General features: G+C 32.9%; 1 protein-coding gene across 1 annotated transcript in view; it reads right to left on the bottom strand.

Annotated features, from left to right (window-relative positions):
• LOC127701788 (uncharacterized) overlaps positions 1–21622 on the bottom strand; it is a 117814-nt gene that overhangs the window by 17563 nt on the left and 78629 nt on the right. Inside the window, exons 44-63 of the mRNA XM_052205753.1 lie at positions 21300–21414; positions 19796–19959; positions 19539–19653; positions 18019–18206; positions 17096–17207; positions 16521–16720; positions 16042–16156; positions 14777–15012; positions 13962–14246; positions 13507–13624; positions 12163–12380; positions 11421–11535; positions 10022–10305; positions 9319–9433; positions 7298–7509; positions 6866–6980; positions 6050–6312; positions 4881–5018; positions 4312–4479; positions 1383–1591 (exon numbers count right to left, since the gene is read on the bottom strand). Of these exons, the coding sequence (XP_052061713.1) occupies positions 1383–1591; positions 4312–4479; positions 4881–5018; positions 6050–6312; positions 6866–6980; positions 7298–7509; positions 9319–9433; positions 10022–10305; positions 11421–11535; positions 12163–12380; positions 13507–13624; positions 13962–14246; positions 14777–15012; positions 16042–16156; positions 16521–16720; positions 17096–17207; positions 18019–18206; positions 19539–19653; positions 19796–19959; positions 21300–21414 (3485 nt within the window). The remainder of the gene's footprint in view (positions 1–1382; positions 1592–4311; positions 4480–4880; positions 5019–6049; positions 6313–6865; positions 6981–7297; positions 7510–9318; positions 9434–10021; positions 10306–11420; positions 11536–12162; positions 12381–13506; positions 13625–13961; positions 14247–14776; positions 15013–16041; positions 16157–16520; positions 16721–17095; positions 17208–18018; positions 18207–19538; positions 19654–19795; positions 19960–21299; positions 21415–21622) is intronic.

Raw genomic sequence — 21622 nt, 5'->3', positions numbered from 1 at the left:
CATTTTTGCCTTGTCAAATTTTCTCTATCTATGGTGGTTTTTAAGATTATAGACAAAACTGGCATTTTACCCCTGTGTTCTATTTATAGCCATATTGGCCATGTTGGTTGGAAGGCCTAGTTATTGGACACTTTTTTTAACAAAATACTCCACTGATGATTGTGATCAAGTTTGGTTTAATTTGGGCATGTAGTTTCAGAGGAGATGATCTTTGTAAAAGTTAAAGAATGATGATGGACAACGGATTCCAAATAATGGCAAAAGCTTACACTTGCCCTTTGGGCCGGGTGTGCTAAAAATATTGAAACGTCATTAAAATGTTATCAGTGAAATTTGACCAATCATTTTAGTAAATAGGCATTAGTTAAATGGAGAAAAAACACTAGGATAAAAGAAAAACCACATTTTATGGTCAGTCTATATGATTAAATACTTCTCCTGTGTTAGATTTTTATATGTAATAGTAATGTTCTAATGTGTATAGTTTTATTATTCAACATGTAATGCTATAAACTGAAATTTTTTTGAAATGCATTTCATTTTCAGGCCAAATACTACTCCTTTCTCCTTTCAAGGAAATACTTTGGAATTACACAAATTGATATAGTAATTTAGTATGTCTATTCAGTCCATCTATGCCCATTCAGTGGCTTTAATGTTCTTTCAAAGTGTGGTTCACAGATGTATGGTCTAATATCAAGCTGATTACCACTTTCATTAAGGCTTGTGTAATTAAAATTACTTTTACAGTGAAGAAGAGAATTTCTTTCACACTTTCCTATTTATATACAGTATAAAAAAACTTATGAGAGATAAAATAGCATTCCTGTAATATTTTGACTTAAAAGTAATTTTAACTGGTGACCAAATTGTTTGCAATCTGACAGGGTAAAAAAGGAATTTAGATTCAAATCTTTTTTTGTGAATATTACATTTGGCCAAAACTATTCATCGTTTCATATCTTCTGCAAAAATTGATTATTTAAATGAGGGTAAAGTGAGGTCAATTTCAAATGACAGAACAATCTCAATAAGTATTATACTATGGAAATTGTATGCATGGAGGTAGCATTCACAGTGTGTCATTATGCTATGATAAAGCAAACAATAGTCCAGAAAAATTCTTCAAAATTTGAAAATCTTTGGTCAAAAGGTATCAAAGGTTTCACAAGGAGTCATTATGCAACAATAAGCAAAAATGGTCAAAGTCCTATAATTTCTGAAAAATTTATCAAATTCAAATAACAATACAGAAGGTCAACTATACACTTAAAACGGTCAAAGTTCTTTAACTCGTGCAAAAATTGTCAAAATCAGGCAAAAGTCAGTGGAATTGTGTATTGTTAACAGACAGAGGATCACTTATAAAACTGTTTCTATACCTTATCTAAACAAAGACCTGGCCAGTTGTTAGACAATCCTGGTTTATAGTGTCCAGGGAAGTTTGGTGTCAGTGAGTTGGCTCCTGGTTGGAATTCATTAATGGTCTTAGTAGAATTCCATAATCCAAATAAGTCAGTAATACCAGGTGGATATGTTCCTACTCCAGTCACACCCTTCATCAATAGGACATAACCATTTGGTGATGGTGCTAAAAATATATAATATAAAATGTTATGGAATGATATATATCATTAGTTACCACCCTTCTTGACATCATTAAATATATCATGAATGAAAATGATATAAAATGTGCTAAAAGTAATGTTTCTTCAAATTTAGTTCAACTAACAGCTTGCTTCTTGAATAAGCAACAAGAATATTCAGGGCTGCATTTGGCAAAGTTTTTAACAAAACATGGACAGTGGCTTAACAGCACAATTTAGAACAAACTAAAATAATTCTTTCGTTTATATGGTCTGCTCTGGGTCAAATCCTTAATTTGGCATGTAATTAAGAATTCATATCATAATAAATATGTGTACTCAGTTTCAAGTTGACTTTCAGAGGTCTAAGGTTTTCTCCAGGCACTCTGGCTTCACTCCAATAATAAACTAGAGGCTCTCAAGAGCCTGTGTCGCTCACCTGATTCTTCTTTGGTTTTGGAAATCATGTAAAAATAGATTAAAATCATAACAGATACCTAATAATGAGTGGACTAAATTTGGTTTAATATTAGCCCTGTAATTTAATCAAAAATCTTGGTGGCCATCTTGAACAGTAAATCGGCAACAAAGTAGCAACACTTCATCAGCACCTCATAAGAAACATTTATGCCACGTTTGGTTTCATTCCATTCAGTGCACCTCTAGAAGAAGCATATGTATGTATTTCTCATAGGGTTATAGTCAGCACCTGATAAGAAACATTTATTCCATGTTTGGTTTCAATCCATTCAGTAGTTCTCTAAAAGAAGACATTTGTATGTATTGTCAGTAGGGTCCAATGCTAAACCAAGTTCCCCGCTTGCGGCCATCTTGGATGATGGATCGGCTTCAAAGTAACAACACTTGGTCAGCACCTCATAAGGAACATTCATGCCATGTTTGATTTCATTCCATTCAGTGGTTCTCTAAAAGAAGACATTTGTATGTATTTCCCATAGGGTCCTATGTTAAACTAAGTCCCCCGCTGGCCGCCATCTTGGAAGATGGATCGGCTTCAAAGTAACAACACTTGGTCAACACCTCATAAGGAACATTCATGCCATGTTTGGTTTCATTCCATTCAGTGGTTCTCTAAAAGAAGACATTTGTAAATATTTCCCATAGGGTCCAATGTTAAACTAAGTCCCCCGCAGGCGGCCATCTTGGATTACGGATCGTCTTCAAAGTAACAACAATTGGTCAGCACCTCATAAGGAAATCATACCATGTTTGGTTTCATTCCATTCAGTGGTTCTCTAGAAGAAGTTCAAAATGTAAAAAGTTAACGACGACGACGGACGACGGACGCCAAGTGATGAGAAAAGCTCACTTGGCCCTTTGGGCCAGGTGAGCTAAAAAGGGACATCAGAGTATAGCCAAGAGTGCTGAAAGTGGTGTAATACACCATTAATCACTTGTTACTTATACTGATGGTAATATTGGTTTAGGACATAAGTTACACATTGTGATGATAGCATGGTACTGAAGGTTTAGGACATAAGTTACACATTGTGATGATAGCATGGTACTGAAGGTTTAGGACATAAGTTACACATTGTGATGATAGCATGGTACTGAAGGTTTAGGACATAAGTTACACATTGTGATGATAACATACATGTACTGATGGAACTGAAGGTTTAGGACATAAGTTACACATTGTGATGATAACATACATGTACTGATGGTACTGAAGGTTTAGGACATAAGTTACACATTGTGATGATAACATACATGTACTGATGGTAATAACGGTTTAGGACATAAGTTACACATTGTAATGATAACATACATGTACTGATGGTACTGAAGTTTTAGAACATAAGTTACACATTGTGATGATAACATACATGTACTGATGGTACTGAAGGTTTAGGACATAAGTTACACATTGTGATGATAACAAACATGTACTGATGGTACTGAAGGTTTAGGACATAAGTTACACATTGTGATGATAACATACATGTACTGATGGTACTGAAGTTTTAGGACACAAGTTACACATTGTAATGATAACATACATGTACTGATGGTACTGAAGGTTTAGAACATAAGTTACACATTGTAATGATAACATACATGTACTGATGGTACTGAAGGTTTAGGATATAAGTTACACATTGTAATGATAACATACTTGTTACTTGTACTGATGGCACTGAAGGTTTAGGACATAAGTTACACATTGTAATGACAACATACTTATTATTTGTACTGATGGCACTGAAGGTTTAGGACATAAGTTACACATTGTAATGACAACATACTTGTTACTTGTACTGATGGCACTGAAGGTTTAGGACATAAGTTACACATTGTAATGACAACATACTTATTATTTGTACTGATGGCACTGAAGGTTTAGGACATAAGTTACACATTGTAATGACAACATACTTATTATTTGTACTGATGGCACTGAAGGTTTAGGACATAAGTTACACATTGTAATGACAACATACTTGTTACTTGTACTGATGGCACTGAAGGTTTAGGACATAAGTTACACATTGTAATGACAACATACTTGTTACTTGTACTGATGGCACTGAAGGTTTAGGACATAAGTTACACATTGTAATGACAACATACTTGTTACTTGTACTGATGGCACTGAAGGTTTAGGACATAAGTTACACATTGTGATGACAAGGTACTTTTTACTTGTACTGATGGTACTGAAAAATTAGGACATAAGTTAAACATTGTAATGACAACATACTTGTTACTTGTACTGATGGCACTGATGGTTTAGGGCATAAGTTACACTGGTGAGCACAATTTACTCTGGCAAAGTCAATAAGCAAAGTACAAACATCTGGCCCAATTTCTGCACAGGCAGAGGGGTTCTGGTCAACACAGGATGGTGTAGCAGTTGTCATCTGATCAGCTGAAATACAAATATCCATAGGTAGATTAAAGAGATGATAGATGATAGAAGTTTTAAAATCAAAGTGCTTGTGAGCACTAAGGGTAAAAATTGCTTCCACTAAAGCAATGTGAGCTTTAAATTAAACATCAAATCGTATTTAGCAAAGGAACTCATTTTAGCATATTATATAGCTAGAATTTGAGTTATCTACCGTTGTAGTTGAACCCAATTTTATAGCAGATAGATTCATATGCAATGCACAACTGATGTAATATTTATTCAAATAGTTTTAGTTTTTTTGACAAGTTTGGTTATACAAATACACATAATTTTGTAACTTGAACATCTGGGTATAATATATCATGTGTGCTTATTATATAATCATACTAATAAGGATTTGTGACTTATCCTAAACTTACGACACATATGACAAAAATGTTGACAGTTTTCTTTAGCCCATGGTACGTACTCGTTGATACAAGACTTTTTACCATATAAATCACAGTTTGGAAGTTTATCATGACATAAAGGTGTAGGTGTTGTCATACCAGGCTGAGCTGTAAGAAACAATGTCAATTATTAATACTTAGGTATCAACACAGCTGATTGGAAATTATTGAAAAAAACTATGAAAAAACTATGATTTCTAATGAGGAAGGTCAAAGGAAGACCTGTTTTTTTTTATTAAAAACAAAATTGGCCGCATTTTTGCGCCTGTCCCAAGTCAGAAGCCTCTGGCCTTTGTTAATCTTGTATCATTTTTAATTTTAGTTTCCTGTGTATAATTTGGAGTTTAGTATGACGTCCATTATCACTGAACTAGTATACATATTTGTTTAGGGGCCAGCTGAAGGACGCCTCCGGGTGCGGGAGTTTCTCGCTGCATTGAAGACCCATTGGTGGCCTTCGTCCTGTTGTCTGCTCTGTGGTCGGGTTGTTGTCTCTTTGACACATTCCCCATTTCCATTCTCAATTTTATTAGAATTAGTTATCTTTTCATAGGATTTTTTTTAATCTTAAACATAAATGAATCTTCTATGGTGAGACGCTCTGCTGACAGGTGATATCAAAGAGCTATAGAACTTGCATTTTTCAGCAGACCAAAGGAAAAATGTAGCTTAAGGTATATACCAGAAAGAAAGAGTCTTTTGAAATGTTTCTCCATAGTTGATGTTAGAATAGCACATATAGAACTTTTCTAAAATTTAAAAGATCATCAAGAGAATAAGTAGTTAAAACTATCCAAAAATGTGCTTAATGTCAATATTTTTACTGGAAATTGACTGCCCTTTTTATTCATTGCTTTGCCTAATGGTAAATCTAGAGAGAATTGAAAATAAATTATGCATGCACTGATCACATGACTGGCTTTTGCCCTGATAAAACCAGAGGAAATCAAAATTTGATTACTTATCTAAATAAAGTTGGAAAAGAAGCCAACTTATATCAAATAATGGCAAGCAATGTATTTAAATTGATACTTTTGGTATGTACCATCAAGTTGGTCAGACCAAATTCTACAAATTAATTCACTTATGTTATTCTCCATCCAATTAAAAAAAAATTGTATTAACTAGTGAATACATACCACACAAATTTCCACAATAATGTTGACAATTTCTCCTTGCCCAGGCATCATATGGTGGCTGACATACAGACTGGCCATAATCAGCACAGTTATCTATAACATCAGTACATCCAGGGTGGGGATCTGGTGTTGGTATGATGGGAGTAGGAGTTACAACACCTGGGGCTACTGTCGTTGGAGTTCTACATTGCAGTCTCTTACAACATTGACCTGATACAGGTATAAGTTCACAGAGAGCAGGAAGTCTAGTGAACTCTGGACATCTGAATTAACAAGACATAAGAATAAAGAGTGTCAGGGCAAATCAAGACAATACAATCAACTGGAAAGAAGGACAGGAAATCATGAACACCATTAGTAACCATGCACAACTTCCAATAAAATAGTTTTCTTGACAAGTATGGTACATTCATCATTTTAAAACTTGAATAACTCTTGAGAAGAAATAGTCAATAAATTGCTGGACATGGAAAGGATCTAAAGAATGTTTGTTTCGCTGCATTTTGTTGTTTGTGCTATCAAAGGTAGATGAGGCCTATATTTAACCAAAAATGGGGATATTAGAAATTTACAATAGGTCACCTATGTAACCCTCAGTTGTTTCCCTAAATATGGCATCAAATTTAATGTCTGCATTCCAACCAGTTCCCTTGGTAACACCCCCCCCCCCCCCAACCCCCTTTTTTTTAAAAACAAAACTGAATAATTTACTTTTTTCCAAAATTCTCAGAAAAAAATATAAGTCAATTATTTACAACCCTTCATTTTCTTTGGTTAAATTCTAATCAGGGGTAAACAATAAAATGAAATACTAACTGAGCGGTACACTGATATCTTCCAGTTTTACTATCCACACATTTACAATGGAAATCACAACCATCGTCCCATTCATCACCAGCTTTATATAGTTGTCCTTTATAGATACAACCCACTGTAAACACAAGAAAAAAGATTATAATGTAGAATTTAGTGTATCAAACAGCTGTAAAAAACACACTTTAGAATGGTAATCAACTACAAAGACAAGGAAAAAAAACTAGTGTTACAAAGTACTTAATATGATGTACTACTTTTTTTCATTAGGAAAAATCTCAGACCCTATTTCGTTGTAGTTAATTTTACAAACTTTGATATATCCAAAATAAACAGACGAGAAATGGAAAAAAAAATCAAGCGAGATAAAATATCTACTCTTAGATCAGACTATATCTGCATCTATCTGTACAATTCTGGAGAACAAAATCTTACATCTAACACCACTAGTGCTGTTAATTCCTGGATTATAGGATACTCCAGGTCTGAATCCTGAGAATCCACCAGTATATGAACCAACAACTGGGAATTGAGCATTTGGCTTCACTAACGATCCATCTTTGTTGGCACATTTAATTGTTTTACAACATTTGCCTTGTTCAGTTGTTGTGAAACACTGTTTTGGTAAATTATTGTATGATGGACATCTGAAAGATTAGATAAAATAAAAATGTATTGAAAAACATCCTAACAAAATCAAATTTATCTTTGTAGTCAAATTGCTTAAATAAGGAATGTAATCTCAAGATCTAGTTTTAGCAATATAAATATGTTTCAGCAATTCTAATTAAATAAATAGCAGTAAGATTTTCTATGGAGCCTGTGTTGTGCACCTGGGTTATGTGTTAAGTTTTAATATGTTCAAATAACATAAATGGTACCAATTTTAATGCACCAGATACACATTTCTACAATTATCTCTTCAGTGATGCTCGAGGCCAAAATATTACAAAGTAGACCTTCTTGGCACCATAGTGGTATGTACATATTCTACATAATTTATGGGCATTTGTGTAGACTACAGTGAAACTTCTTAATACAAATTGCCTATGGGGCCATTATTAGTTTTCAAAAGAGTTTGTGATACTTCAATATTTTTGTAAGACAATAGACTGACAAAATGCAAGCTTTTCCTACACATATTTGGTTGTCTTACATTTAAGAAATTGTAATGGCCGGGATAAGAAAAATCTTGAACTTCATACTTGCCATCATTTGAAAATCCCCATTGTGGTTTTTAATGCCCAACAATATTTTTAAGGGTAACAAATGTTTGCAGCGTTTTTGTGTGCGATTTTTGTACTCTAGAAATATTGTCATATCTTTTTTTCTCTTATGGTATACTAATGATAAACTAGTAAGCTCTTCTCTGCTTTTTTATTTGTATGAGTCTTGTACTAGTATTAATGTGTAGAAAAGATAGTACATTTAGCTAGAATACCAACAAATATTTTCTTGTGTAAGAATAAGTAACTGTTGACTTTTCCAATTTAAAAATATGGACAAAAAAGGACATTTATCAGATTTCTTGTGAAAAATTAAAATCCATACTTTAAATGATTTGATAACTTAATAACCAGAAAAAAAAACTGTATAATCTGTTAAAAAAAGGGTAATGTCCATAAGCTACTATTTAATGTGTTCAAGGTAGCACTGCAACTCAAACTGTATCAAAGAAAGCACAAATCATAGACTTATACTAAACTTGATTCATATTTTAATAGTCTGATTTAGGTCAACATGCTCACATTGATGAAAATGTCTTATGAAAAGTTCTTTTGTATTAACTGTACCAGCTTGCTTGACCATCTTGAGTTGCTCATCATTTGGTTGTACAAAATTGAGTTACTGACAGACTTGGTAGAGTTCTGAGCTACTTCTGATGAAATTGACAGTCAAGCATGCTTTGAAATGTATTCAGGCAACCATGGTAAAGGTTCTGGTCTCTATTGCAGACTTTGCAAAAGGCGCATGCAATATAGCTATCGTTAAATTTGTCAACCAGCCACACTTTTGTGGTGTAATAACCTTCTTGTAGATGAAAATTGGTCCAAAATGATCATGATTTTGACAATTCTGACATACAGACACAGGAATACAACTCAAAATTTTCAAACAAGTTATGGCTGATCACGATTGTCTCCACTTGGAAAAGTTCAAAATCAGGAACCAACATTTTTTTCATGATCCTGACAAGGGGTCAAAATCTTGAAGTTTGCACCTTAACCGTGAAAGTTGACAGGTATAAAATCTGATATGAAATGACAATACAAACAAAATCTTTACATTTTCCAGGCCTTGTAGATCAACAAGAGTGTCTTCCCTTTAATATATGTATTTTTTCGTAAATTTGAAGCACTATTGTAACAAGCAACTTTGAGTCAGGCAAAACAGTAGAGATAGTAAGGATCTACAGCATGTGAATAATCCGTTGAAACTGTCATTGGAACACTTACTTTGGTTTACATTCATAATATCCAGTGGATCCATCTACACAGGTACATGTAAAGTCACAGTCAATATCCCAGGACTCTCCCTTGTTGTATACTTTGTTCTTGTATACACATTGATCTGTTAAATAATGTTCAAAATAAATAATATGTTACTCCCCTTTGTTGTAAAATGTTTGTGCATACCATGAATGTCATATCATTTTTAACGGTATTTACTTTGTTATACTTTTCACGTTAGTATTAATATAAGGGTACCTTTTCAATAAGGTGTACCTTTTCATACTTTTAGTAAGCACAGTATACAAAATTTACTTCAAGTCATGATAGTAAAATAAAATACTTATGTTAAATGGTACCCAGCTGATCATTTAATCCAAGTGAATTGAATATCAACTAACCATACACCTGACTGCACATAATTTGTATTTTTATTTCAGTATTTATATGCAGTATGATATACAGTGAATGTAACCTACTTCTGACTCAGGATTGACTAGGTTTGATTGGTTGGTCCCTCTTTAATTCAACAGTACTATTCTTCTGATGACTGATATCTAATATGATTTAATTGGATATACTGTAATTCCTTCCACAAATTTATTGATACAAGAGACTTTATTAGGTTTGGTGTGATATCCTCCTACAGAAATCCACCAGTGGTATACTATGTAAGGTTAGGATTTAACTATATGTAAAGTTAACTTACTACTGATGCTAGTGATTTGATTAGGTTTGATGGGATATCCTCCTCCTGGGATTCCTCCAGAAACATTTTGTGAGGGGTTAGGATTGATTTGAATAACTGGTACAAGACTTGTTGGAGCCGGTGTTGGTATCATGCCTATCTTAGTTGGTGCTGGAGTTGGTACAAGCTGAGGATCTGGGTTTATTTTACCAAATCCAGGCACATCACAACCAATAACTGGACAACATTGTCCTGGTACCATGTTCTTTTGACAGTATGATGGTAATGCTGGATAAGCTGGACACCTTAAATAATGTAATAATATTAAAACCAGTCAGCAGGGATACAGTGTTCATTCAAACGTTTTCTGTAGCCATGATAGTATAGGTGACAGAGTGTAATTATTTTCATAGTGCAAATTGAGGTTCACTTGACATATACCTGTTAATCCTGTGAATAATTTGTTTTGCGGAACAAAAGAATTTTGATTTAAATAAACTGTTGACACAGAGATATGTCTCGCCTATCGGCATAAAATTCAGAAAAAGACAATCTGATGGACAGCAACATTGCTGATTAATTCAGTCACTGGACTATGATCTAGTGGGCAGGGCCTGAAAATGGTCGAGAAACTGAGATGTACAGACAGTAATCTTACTTTAAGGAAAAATATCTTTGTTTATTGTAAGTAGTTCCTATCAATACAACTTAAGCAGAAAAACTGAACACTGAAAATTGAAAATTAATTAAAAGTCACTGGACCATTTCCTAGGGGACAGGGCCTCAAAATAATTGTCAGACTGTTATGTACTGACATTAATGCAACTTTATACTTAATATCATTGATCTATCACAAGTAGATCCTATCAAACTAACTTAAGCAGAAAACTTAAAATTGAAAATTGCTTATTAATTCAAAGTCACTGGACCAAGTCCTAGGGGCAGGGCCTCAAAATTGTCATCAAACTGACATGTACTGATAGTAATGCAACTTCATACAAAATATCATTGATCTATCACAAGTAGTTCCTATTAAACTAACTTAAGCAGAAAACTTAAAAATTGTTGACGCCGGATACAGGGCCATCACTGTCATTGTCACCTGAAAAGCAATCCCTATGTCTTGCTTTCCGTGACTTTCGTCACAGGCGACACAAAAAAAATCATAATTTAAAAAATATAACTTTTAGATAAAGTTTAAACTATAAGTATTAGTATGTAACTTACAAATATAAATATGATCTTGACACAGAAATACAGGAAGATTTTGAAAGTGAATAATTCTGTCCTGGTAGGTACTGATAAAAATTAGTCTTGCTCAACACTTACTGAAAATATATAGTTTACCCAAGAACATGCAGGATAATAATGTGAACAAAAGCTAAAAGGTGAAAATAAAAATTCCTTAAGACAATCTTACTTAGATATACATCTGTAAAGTCCCTTTGGTCCATTCAAACAGGTACACACATAATCACATCCATCATCCCAGGATGCTCCCTGCTTGTAAACTTTGTTTTTATATATGCAGGCATCTATAAAATATAATTACTAGTCTAGTTTTAAAATTCCCAAAGCCAATCAGTTGTAATATTCAGAAAATGTGTTTCTCATTTATAATAGTTAACCATGTTGTAAATGTCATGAACAAATGTTTTTGGAAAATGGAAGTCTATCCTCATGAACATGCCAGCTTTACTTTTATGTATGTAAGCATAGCGTTCAGAAGACACTTTTTCTAATCCTATTAAGCAAAACATTTGCCTTCTTTAATACTGCATTTTATTCTTGGAAAAATTTCAATATGAATAGAACAGGTATCTTGCCCTCCTGGCACAGCTGTTTATAAGTAAAATCTATAGAAATTTTCTAGCAGCACATTTGATTAAGATATGAAAAGCTTGTAATGAATAAAAGTATACGAGATTTGGATTCTGATATGGTGTTTTGTTCATAAAACTTTTTCAGTAACTATCAAAATAATCATCGATCTTCTTGACCAAATCTCCAGGAAGTCAGCAGTATTATCAATAGTACATGTGCAAAAACATATATGTAATAAATGGCAGAATGACTATCATATTACAAAATAAGTAAATTATTTTTCAGATCACCATATACAAAATAATGATCCTGAATACATAAAAGGTTATAACCCCTACCTCTGGTACCCTGTATAGCATTAGGATTCTGACTGGATCCAGAGAATACAGTATGTGTTCCTATAGGAACCAGATTAAACTTGTTTGGTGGAAGAGTTCCTGTGATTGTATTTCCAGTGATTGGTGTATAGGTGCCACAGTCTGGTACCTCACAACAGGAATCTGTTGGGTCTGGTTTTAATGTACAGATTGATGGCAAGTTGGAGTAGGCTTTACATCTGTTAATATACAAATATTATATTGTCATCACAGATGTGTCAGAAGGTTATTTTTCAAGGTCAAAGACTTTAATTTATAGGAGATGCAGAACTTCCAATTCTATCACACCTATCTAATCTGATGATCCAGTGCATTATGCATATAAGTATTCATAAAATATTATTAAAACTAGGAAACTTGGAAAACTGTCAAATTCATATCACAGTGGTACTGAATTTAATCATTTGTGTATGTTTCTGATTGGAAATAATTCTTTTGTTTTGGTTAAATATCAACCCTTTCAACGCTACACAAAAAAATAGAAAAATGGCTGCTGCTGCTGCCCTTTTTTTGTGTTCATTCATTAGAACAGTATATTACTTTTCAGACCTCTGTATCTTTTTTATTATTAGAGATACAGACAAAGATAGTGCATGAAAAATTCGCAGAAGAGCACGTACTGTAATGTTATGTAATTATTTTAGTAAAATTTTCATCAAGCTAACTTCATTTTCAGGTAATTAACAGGTAAAAGGTGTAAATAATTGTATTTGTGTTGAATTTTGAATAAAAACAACTTTTAATCTTCATTTATTTTGTTGTTTTATCTGCCATTTAATAAAGATGACACCAGTTGCTCGATTCCGTAGCGTATTTGCACCATACACAACGTATTATGTAAACTTGGCGCAAAAAAGTGGCTCCGTCCTAAAACTTTTCAGTCAACCTCCGTTTCCCCCCTTTTTCTTCGTCTAGTAAAGATCGACTAAATCATATTTCCCACACGAATTGAATGTAATTAAAACACATTGAGATAACGGGAAACCTTTTAACTATTCCTCGTTGTCAGTTTCGCCATAGAAATGCTGAAATATTTCCATATTTACAGCGTCTTTTTCAATTTCCGCCATTTGCATTTGTCAAAATATTTTTTTTAATTTTTCTTCTACTACATGCTTTTACCATTAAAATTCCCGCTATTTCAAGCGCAAACAGAAACCTTGTATATCCTCAATTCATACGAGGAAAAATTAGCCATGTATAGCGTTGAAAGGGTTAAGAGTAACAAGGAATGACAATTACTGTCAGATGCACATCCATAGAACAGTGTCATAAAGAGTAAATAATTGTTACATGAGAATTTACCTTGCTGTACAGTTATAGAAGTTGGTAACAGTATCTTTACATTCACATGTATAATCACAAGCATCGTACCATTTTGAGCCTTTAGAGTGCTGTGAGCCATCAATGTAGACACATACATCTGTAATAGTTTAAATCAATACTAAGGCACGTACATGTCAATTCAGTAAGCAAAACCATACCAAAACTATAATGGGGTGATTTTTTTTTCCCTTTTCAGCAGCACAATGAAGTAGGAATTTTAAATCAGAAGTGATCATTTATTATCATTATGTTCTTTCATAAAAGATTCTGTTGTGTACACTTAAGACCATGGAAAAAACAAAGTGACATGACTTTGATATATAAACATAATATTGAGTTAATCCTATGCTAATCGAATCTTAAGGTATGGTTGATAAGTGAAATCAATGTTTTTATCAATGTTTTTTTCATCAAATTGCTAAAAATGTACTTACTATTTGGTCTCTGTGTAACAACACCGGGAGTTGTTTTGATCGGTATAGTAGTTGTGGTTGGTGGTGGTGTCAACGTTGGATTGAAGTCACATTTGGCAACTTGACAGCAGCTGTCTTTAGGATCTTGTTCATAGTGGCATTGAGGTGGAAGGTAGAAGTATTTAGGACATCTGTCATCACATTTATATAACCCTCTGCTTGCATCTTCACAGGTACAGATAAAGTTACAACCATCATTCCATGTCTGTCCTTGTTGATATACTCTCTGTTTGTATACACAATAATCTGTAACAGAAATTAACACAATATTAGTTACAGCTTCAAAGCTTTTATGAAAGACTGAGTATTTTGTACATCAAAATGAAACTGAAATGAGGCCCTGGAATCACTCTTGAAGTTTTTTAGTTTGTCTCATTTACATACACCTTCTTGTACATTGTAATATCAATTATTGATGATTGTTTTTAGTCCTAAAGACAAAGTCATCTTGCAAAATGTCCTATAACATAAGAACAAAATGGTAACTCTTGTGGGGAATGACACAGATTATTTCTGTTTCAGGTAATTACATTGCATCCTTGCATTAGCATTTTAAAGTCATCTTGTTCATAAGATTAATACAAAACTTATGAATCTGAATTATACTTTTCTCGCATGTTTCAAAATACAATTCTGCTTATGTGAGGAGAAAAATGAAATTTACTCTATAAATAATAATGTGGGAAGTTGTTTCAATTACAACCAAACTTAGTTTCTTCTGTGGGTTCTCTCCTTACTTATGTTTTCCCTGGGTAAAGTTACTTAAGTATACTTACTAATCTGACCACCAGTAATTGTACCAGGCTGACCTGGTTGTAAGGCTGTACCAGTGTGTGATCCTTTGACTGGAGTGGGTGCAACAAGAGGCATACGTGTAGTGGTCTGACCTGGTGATGGGGACACCATTGGTGCTGGTGTGGGGTATTTGTTACAGTCTGGTATCAGACAACAACCATCATTAGGATCTGCTTTCAGTATACATGAAGATGGAAGGTTAGTGTAACTGTTACATCTGAAAAACACAAGAACATTTCTTACCAGGTGATATCCATGACTATCAAAACTAAAGCCTACGCAAAAACAGTCCTGATTTAAAAGTACATGGAGTAGATTAAATGTATAAGTAGATGACAAATCGGCCATACTGCTGTTGTGTTACTCAGTGTTAAGGAGATATTATATGGTGACCTGTAATTATTCACATCCTAAGGTTCACTTTACAGTATCTGGTGAATAGTTGGCATTCATACCACATCTTATTTAAAAATTGTGGTGTTCAGAGTTGTCTTATGTGCTAAAATACATTTAATTTTTCTTTCGTCTTATCTTAAAAGGTGGATTGTCCTATTTGTAACAGGAAAGGGTGTAGACTAGGTTTTTTTTAAAGTTTTTTAAGTTCTTCACAAGATACCATAGGATATGTGATACCTAATCCTGTACAGGTTATATTTCTTCAAGAGTAGCTATGAATCAGTTTTATTATATAAAACACATATAGATACAAGTTTTTAATTTATAGCCTTTGATTAAAGAGTGAAAAATAATATGAATGATTGAAGTAACATGTAGTTTTGTTTCAATGCACTTCTAGTTTGATGACAAATTATACTATTTTTTTTATCTATTTTTGCAAGATGTATTTACAAAATTACACTCAATTTCTATACTGCTTTGATTTCAGCTTCACAATAAACAATAAACTAACGGCCTCTATTGCATGTTTTAATTTTTGATTTAGAACTTTGCACCTTTAACTGTTAAAAAAATGAGAATTTTCTTTCAGAATATAAAAAAATGGCTTTTGAACTGAATTATTCTTTTAAAAAGACATTCTTATTTTTAATTCATGATCATTTGGTATAAACTTTTGATGAGAAATACATTTATTTAATTTGAATATGGCATGTCAAGATAGGTATTGTATAACTTTGTTTCTAATGCCTTAACATCCACACAAGGTATTTGTGAAGATTACTAAGAAAATCTCATCCTGCATACTGAGATTGTGTGACCAAAGCTGTCATGGTGTGTTCTATAATACCTTTGTGTACATGAGTATATTCCTTTAGATACATCTTCACATCTACATTGAAGATTACATCCGTCTTTCCAAGTCTGGCCCTGTGTATAGTATACACCTTTGTAAGCACAGAATCCTGTAATGGAATGTTAACCATAATGAATTTATTCTTTGGTTTTAGAAATCTTTTTTGTAAAAATCTCAAAATCTAAAACCATGATTTTACTGCTATAAATAATTTCTATCATTTCAAGTTGCTTAAAAATTAGTCAGCTGAAATTAGATAACCTTGTCAAAACTCTTCATTTATAAAAATAAGCCTGCCTAACAGGCAACATACCAATTGCCCAAAAAAGTATAACTATTTGCTCAATGTAAATTGTCAATCCCCCTTGAACAGATATGTTTAGTCAAGACAAATAAAGCTGAACAAGAAGCCTGACATAAACAATTAAAACAACTTATGACAAAATTGATATAATGATCATAGTTGACAGTACCTGTCTGAGGTGGTATTGTGCCTGGTGGTGAGATGGTTGATTGTGGTACTGGAGTTGGTCCCTTGTTTGGTCCTGGTGTAGGGATACCATTAGGGAAAGGTGTAGGATTTTTGAAGTCACAGTATGGTACTTGACAGCACTTGTCATTAGGATCAGAAACTAAAACACATTCTTTTGGTATATTTGTGTATTTGGTGCACCTGTTAATACAATATTAAATATGTACTTTGTTAATTCATAAATAATTCAACAAGGAAGCAGAATAGTGTTAAGGGGACATATCTTTGTTGTGCATTTTAGACTACCCTTCTTGATTAAATTTTCATTAATACAAAAGATCTTGTTGCTGTCATTGTCTAGTTGTTATTGTTATAAATTATTTTGTCAAGCAAATTTTACAATTAGATAAATAATGCCTCTTGCAAAAAAGTATGTATGAAGCTATCAATGTGTATAAACAAATGTCTATTCAGTCAAAATCAGTAAGGACCATCTTAATCTGTTGTAAGTTTCATTCTCTAATATCAAATATGATATTTTTCTCCTGTACATCCAACCATATCTCTTTCAAGTACCTGTCTATACATCTATAGAATCCAGAGTTACCATCCATACAGGTACACTTATAATCACACTGGTCATTAAATCTTTGACTTGGTTGGTACAACTGACCTTTGTACTGACAACCTACAAGAGACAATGTAAAAATAATTATCTGGCTCTCAAACTAATTCAACTCTAATCCATTGATCAATGGTCAGACATAAACAAAAAGCCTCTCTGTTATTGTGAAGAAGATAGTCACACTATTTGATACATAGTTTACATATGTATACTATTAACAACAAGGGTACAGAATTTTTGCACACAATCTAAACTTATTTATGCAATTTAAGTCATAATAAAAATCATGAAAGAAGTTGGTTCTTAAAATTTCTGAATCAGTCTTATTCTTACATGCATTCCCTTTTCTTATTTTCCTGTTATTTTAGTTATTTTCGTACTTATGCCTCTTGTATTTCATTTTCATTCCTTTAGCTGATGTCATCATGATCATACTTTTTTAAAATTCTTTTCTATGTATCTTTTTCTTGTTAAAAACATTCCATTTTGTAGTCTTTTTCTGATATCAAGTCATTTTCAGTTATTTACCTTTCATGTTCCTTTCCCCCTTGTTTTCCTGATGTTAAAGTCATTTTTTAACACTTATTAAACTCCATTTTCTTGTTTCCCTAATAATTGCTATTTTTTGGTTTACTCAATATGTTCCTTTTTCCTTTTTTCTTAATGTTTTATTTCTTAATTAATTAATACATATTCTTGTATTCTTGATATTTTGATATTTCCCTATTATATTCCATTTTCTTGAATTCAAGATATTTAAGTGATATTATGCTCCATTTTTTTTTTTATCAACACTCTAGTCATTTCGTGCTATTCTAATACATTTAATTTTCCTGTTTTTTTTTCTCCAGAAATTTCAGTATTTTTTCTTTACCTATTAAGTTTGGTACTTTTCCAGTTCCAGTTATAATACCAGGCTGAGGCATGGGTGGTGTGACAACTCCTGGTGTGGGAGGAATACTTGGTACAACAATAGGACAGTATGGTACTTCACAGCACGATGGGTCTTTAGGATCTGGTACCAAGGAGCAACCTGCTGGTACACTAGAATACTTAGAACACCTAAAATTAAAAAAAAACAAGCAATTGGCTTTTAATTGTCTCATGTATCATAAATCCAGTCAAACCAGATTGATGACTTTACTTAAAAATACAAGTTGCAAAAATGCATGTGCAAATCTGCTGACTTGTCAAGTTATGTGGCTGAAATAGATGTGCAAATGTATTTTTAGAATGTTTTTGCTTGACAGCAAATGTTTCAATGAGGTTGACCATACAGCATGTAGATCTGTTTTTCATTGAAAGATACAAAATAATATCTTCTTTTGTTTATTTGGCAATTTAGTATATATCAAACTAACTGTTAGTGACTATGATTTGTTTTGGTGCAATCTTTTTGTTTTTGAAGATGGAATAGTCCATTCCCAGGTAATACATGATCAATCTACTCAGACTTTTATCACCAAAGAAAAGAATTACAAATAAAAGTATCTGATTTTTATTATTTATCTAAATGAATTTGACTTTAGAAATAATTGATCAACCTTGAACAACAAGTAAATTGATATTCATCTGGTCAGGCAGAGAATCTTTTTGGTAACACTGAATGTTGTAGACTTCAATATTGGTGATATGTGTGTAGGGCATTAATGATTACAATATTGGTGATATGTGTAATGATTACAATTTTGGTGATATGTGTGTAGGGCATTAATGATTACAATTTTGGTGATATGTGTGTAGGGCATTAATGATTTCAATTTTGGTGATATGTGTGTAGGGCATTAATGATTACAATTTTGGTGATATGTGTGTAGGGGCATTAATGATTACAATATTGGTGATATGCGTGTAGGGCATTAATGATTACAATTTTGGTGATATGTGTGTAGGGCATTAATGATTACAATATTGGTGATATGTGTGTAGGGCATTAATGATTACAATATTGGTGATATGTGTTTAATGATTACAATTTTGGTGATATGTGTGTAGGGCATTAATGATTACAATTTTGGTGATATGTGTGTAGGGCTTTAATGATAACAATTTTGGTGATATGTGTGTAGGGCAAAATGCACTTGACATATAAGCAAGCAACTAAATTAACCCTAAAACTTTTCGGCTGTCAAAACTTGAAAAACAGAGAATGAACTATTATTTCAATGTTTCTGATATTCAGTGCTCCACTATGTATACAAGGTAGGGTAGTAGATTTACACATGTGTGGTTTTAATTATATGTTTTTAATTAAGAATTCTGTCCCACCTTCAAATCTGTAGTAATGACATAGACCTAAATTTACTGGCTCAATAAAAATCAATTAAAAAGACCTCATAATTACAAAAACATGTATATTAAACAATTAAAAAAAACCTTGAAGATAAAGATTACCTTGGTTGACATCTATAATATCCTGCTGAAGCATCTTCACAAACACAGACAGAGTTACATCCATCATACCATTGCTGACTTTGCTTGTATAATTGTCCATTGTAGATACATAGATCTATAAATAAAGCACAGCATTATAATAATAATATTGATCTAGAAATAGGCAAAGAACTTTAAAAATCCATGCTTGTTTGAATGTTTCCATCTAAAAGACAAGAATGTTGTTCTATAAGATCTGAAGACTCTTTTATACTCACCTTTAGGTTTTGGTCCAGCTGTTGGTACCAGTCCAGAAGGTCCAGGGGTTGGTACTTGAGTGGTGCCATACTGTGTAGGTCTGCAGTATGATACCTGACAACATTTATTATTTGGATCTTGTGTCATTGAACAGTATGCTGGCAGTGGTGGATATCTTGGACATCTGTAGAAAACATGTTATATAATCCAATGAAATGATATAAACATATAATTCAGTTTTTATATGTAATGTTTTTGATATATGAATGCTCTACAAACACAATGGAGAGTACATATTTTCTTCTGTTTCAATCATATATATAACCCTTTAGAAATGATATAGATTGACAGTGTTATTGTTAGAAATACAAAATTGAAAGTATTTAAATTGCATTATAAAAATACGTCTTTTCTCAAATATAAAGAAAACTTTAAAAAAAAAGTGAAAGCTGTTCAAGTTAAAAAAATTTTAGCACTTAAGTCAACCCTAAATCAAGAGACCTTTAACTAGAGACTCTAAAGAGCCTGTGTCGCTCACCTTGGTCTATGTGCATATTAAACAAAGGACACAGATGGATTCATGACAAAATTGTGTTTTGGTGATGGTGATGTGTTTGTAGATCTTACTTTACTGAACATTCTTGCTCCTTACTATTATCTCTATCTATAATGAACTTAGCCCGGTAGTTACAGTGGAAAATATTTTGTAAAAATTTACAAAAATTTACAAAATTTATGAAAATTGTAAAAAATTGACTATATAGGGCAATAACTCCTTAAGGGGTCAATTGACAATTTTGGTCATGTTGACTTATTTGTAGATCTAACTTTGCTGTACATTTTTGCTGTTAACAGTTTATCTCTATCTATAATAATATTCAAGATAATAACCAAAAACGGCAAAATTTCTTTAAAATTACCAATTCAGGGGCAGCAACCCAACAACGGGTTGTCCGATTCATTTGAAAGTTTCAGGGCAGATAGATCTTGACCTGATAAACAATTTTACCCATGTCAGATTTGCTCTAAATGCTTTGGGTTCAGCCAAAATCTACATTTTACCCCCTATGTTCTATTTTTAGCCATGGCGGCCATCTTGGTTGGTAGGCCGGGTCACCGGACACATTTTTTAAACTAGATACCCCAATGATGATTGTGGCCGAGTTTGGTCAAATTTGGCCCAGTAGTTTCAGAGGAGAAGATTTTTGTAAAAGTTAAGGACAACGGACGACGACAACGACGACGGACGCCAAGTGATGAGAAAAGCTCACTTGGCCCTTTGGGCCAGGTGAGCTAAAAAGTAAAATAACAAAAATACCGAACAGCAAGGACATTTCGAAACTGAAAGTCCCTAATCAAATGGCAAAATCAAAACCTCAAACACATCAAACGAATGGATAACAACTGTCATATAAAACAGATCCACATCAATATTTTAAAAAAGACCCCTGAAATAGGCATTAGTTCAGACTTTAAGTTAAGTTTTTTTTAAATATCTTGCACAAGGATATTGGTATAACTTACTTGTCTGTACATGAGAATCGTCCTGAGCTAGCATCCACACACTCACATGAGTAAGTACAACCATCATCCCAAGTTTGTCCTTGTTTGTATATACCCCCTTTATATACACACACATCTGAACAAAAAAAATCAAGAACATTTAAATAGGCAAGGTCACTTATACTGTGTTTTATTTATTTGGCTGTACTTAGAATGTATACATAAAACATATCTTTTTCTTGGTAAACAGAAAGTTGCTGAGCAATGAGTAATTGATAAGTGATGATTGTGAAAAGACATTACACAGTATAGCATGCTCACATGAAGCTTTCTACCAAGTTTCA

Source organism: Mytilus californianus, unplaced genomic scaffold, assembly GCF_021869535.1.
Source record: "Mytilus californianus isolate M0D057914Y unplaced genomic scaffold, xbMytCali1.0.p SCAF_5, whole genome shotgun sequence".
NCBI lineage: Eukaryota > Metazoa > Mollusca > Bivalvia > Mytilida > Mytilidae > Mytilus > Mytilus californianus.
The sequence above is the reverse complement of the archived record's forward strand: the minus strand, read 5'-3'. Positions and strand labels throughout refer to the sequence as shown.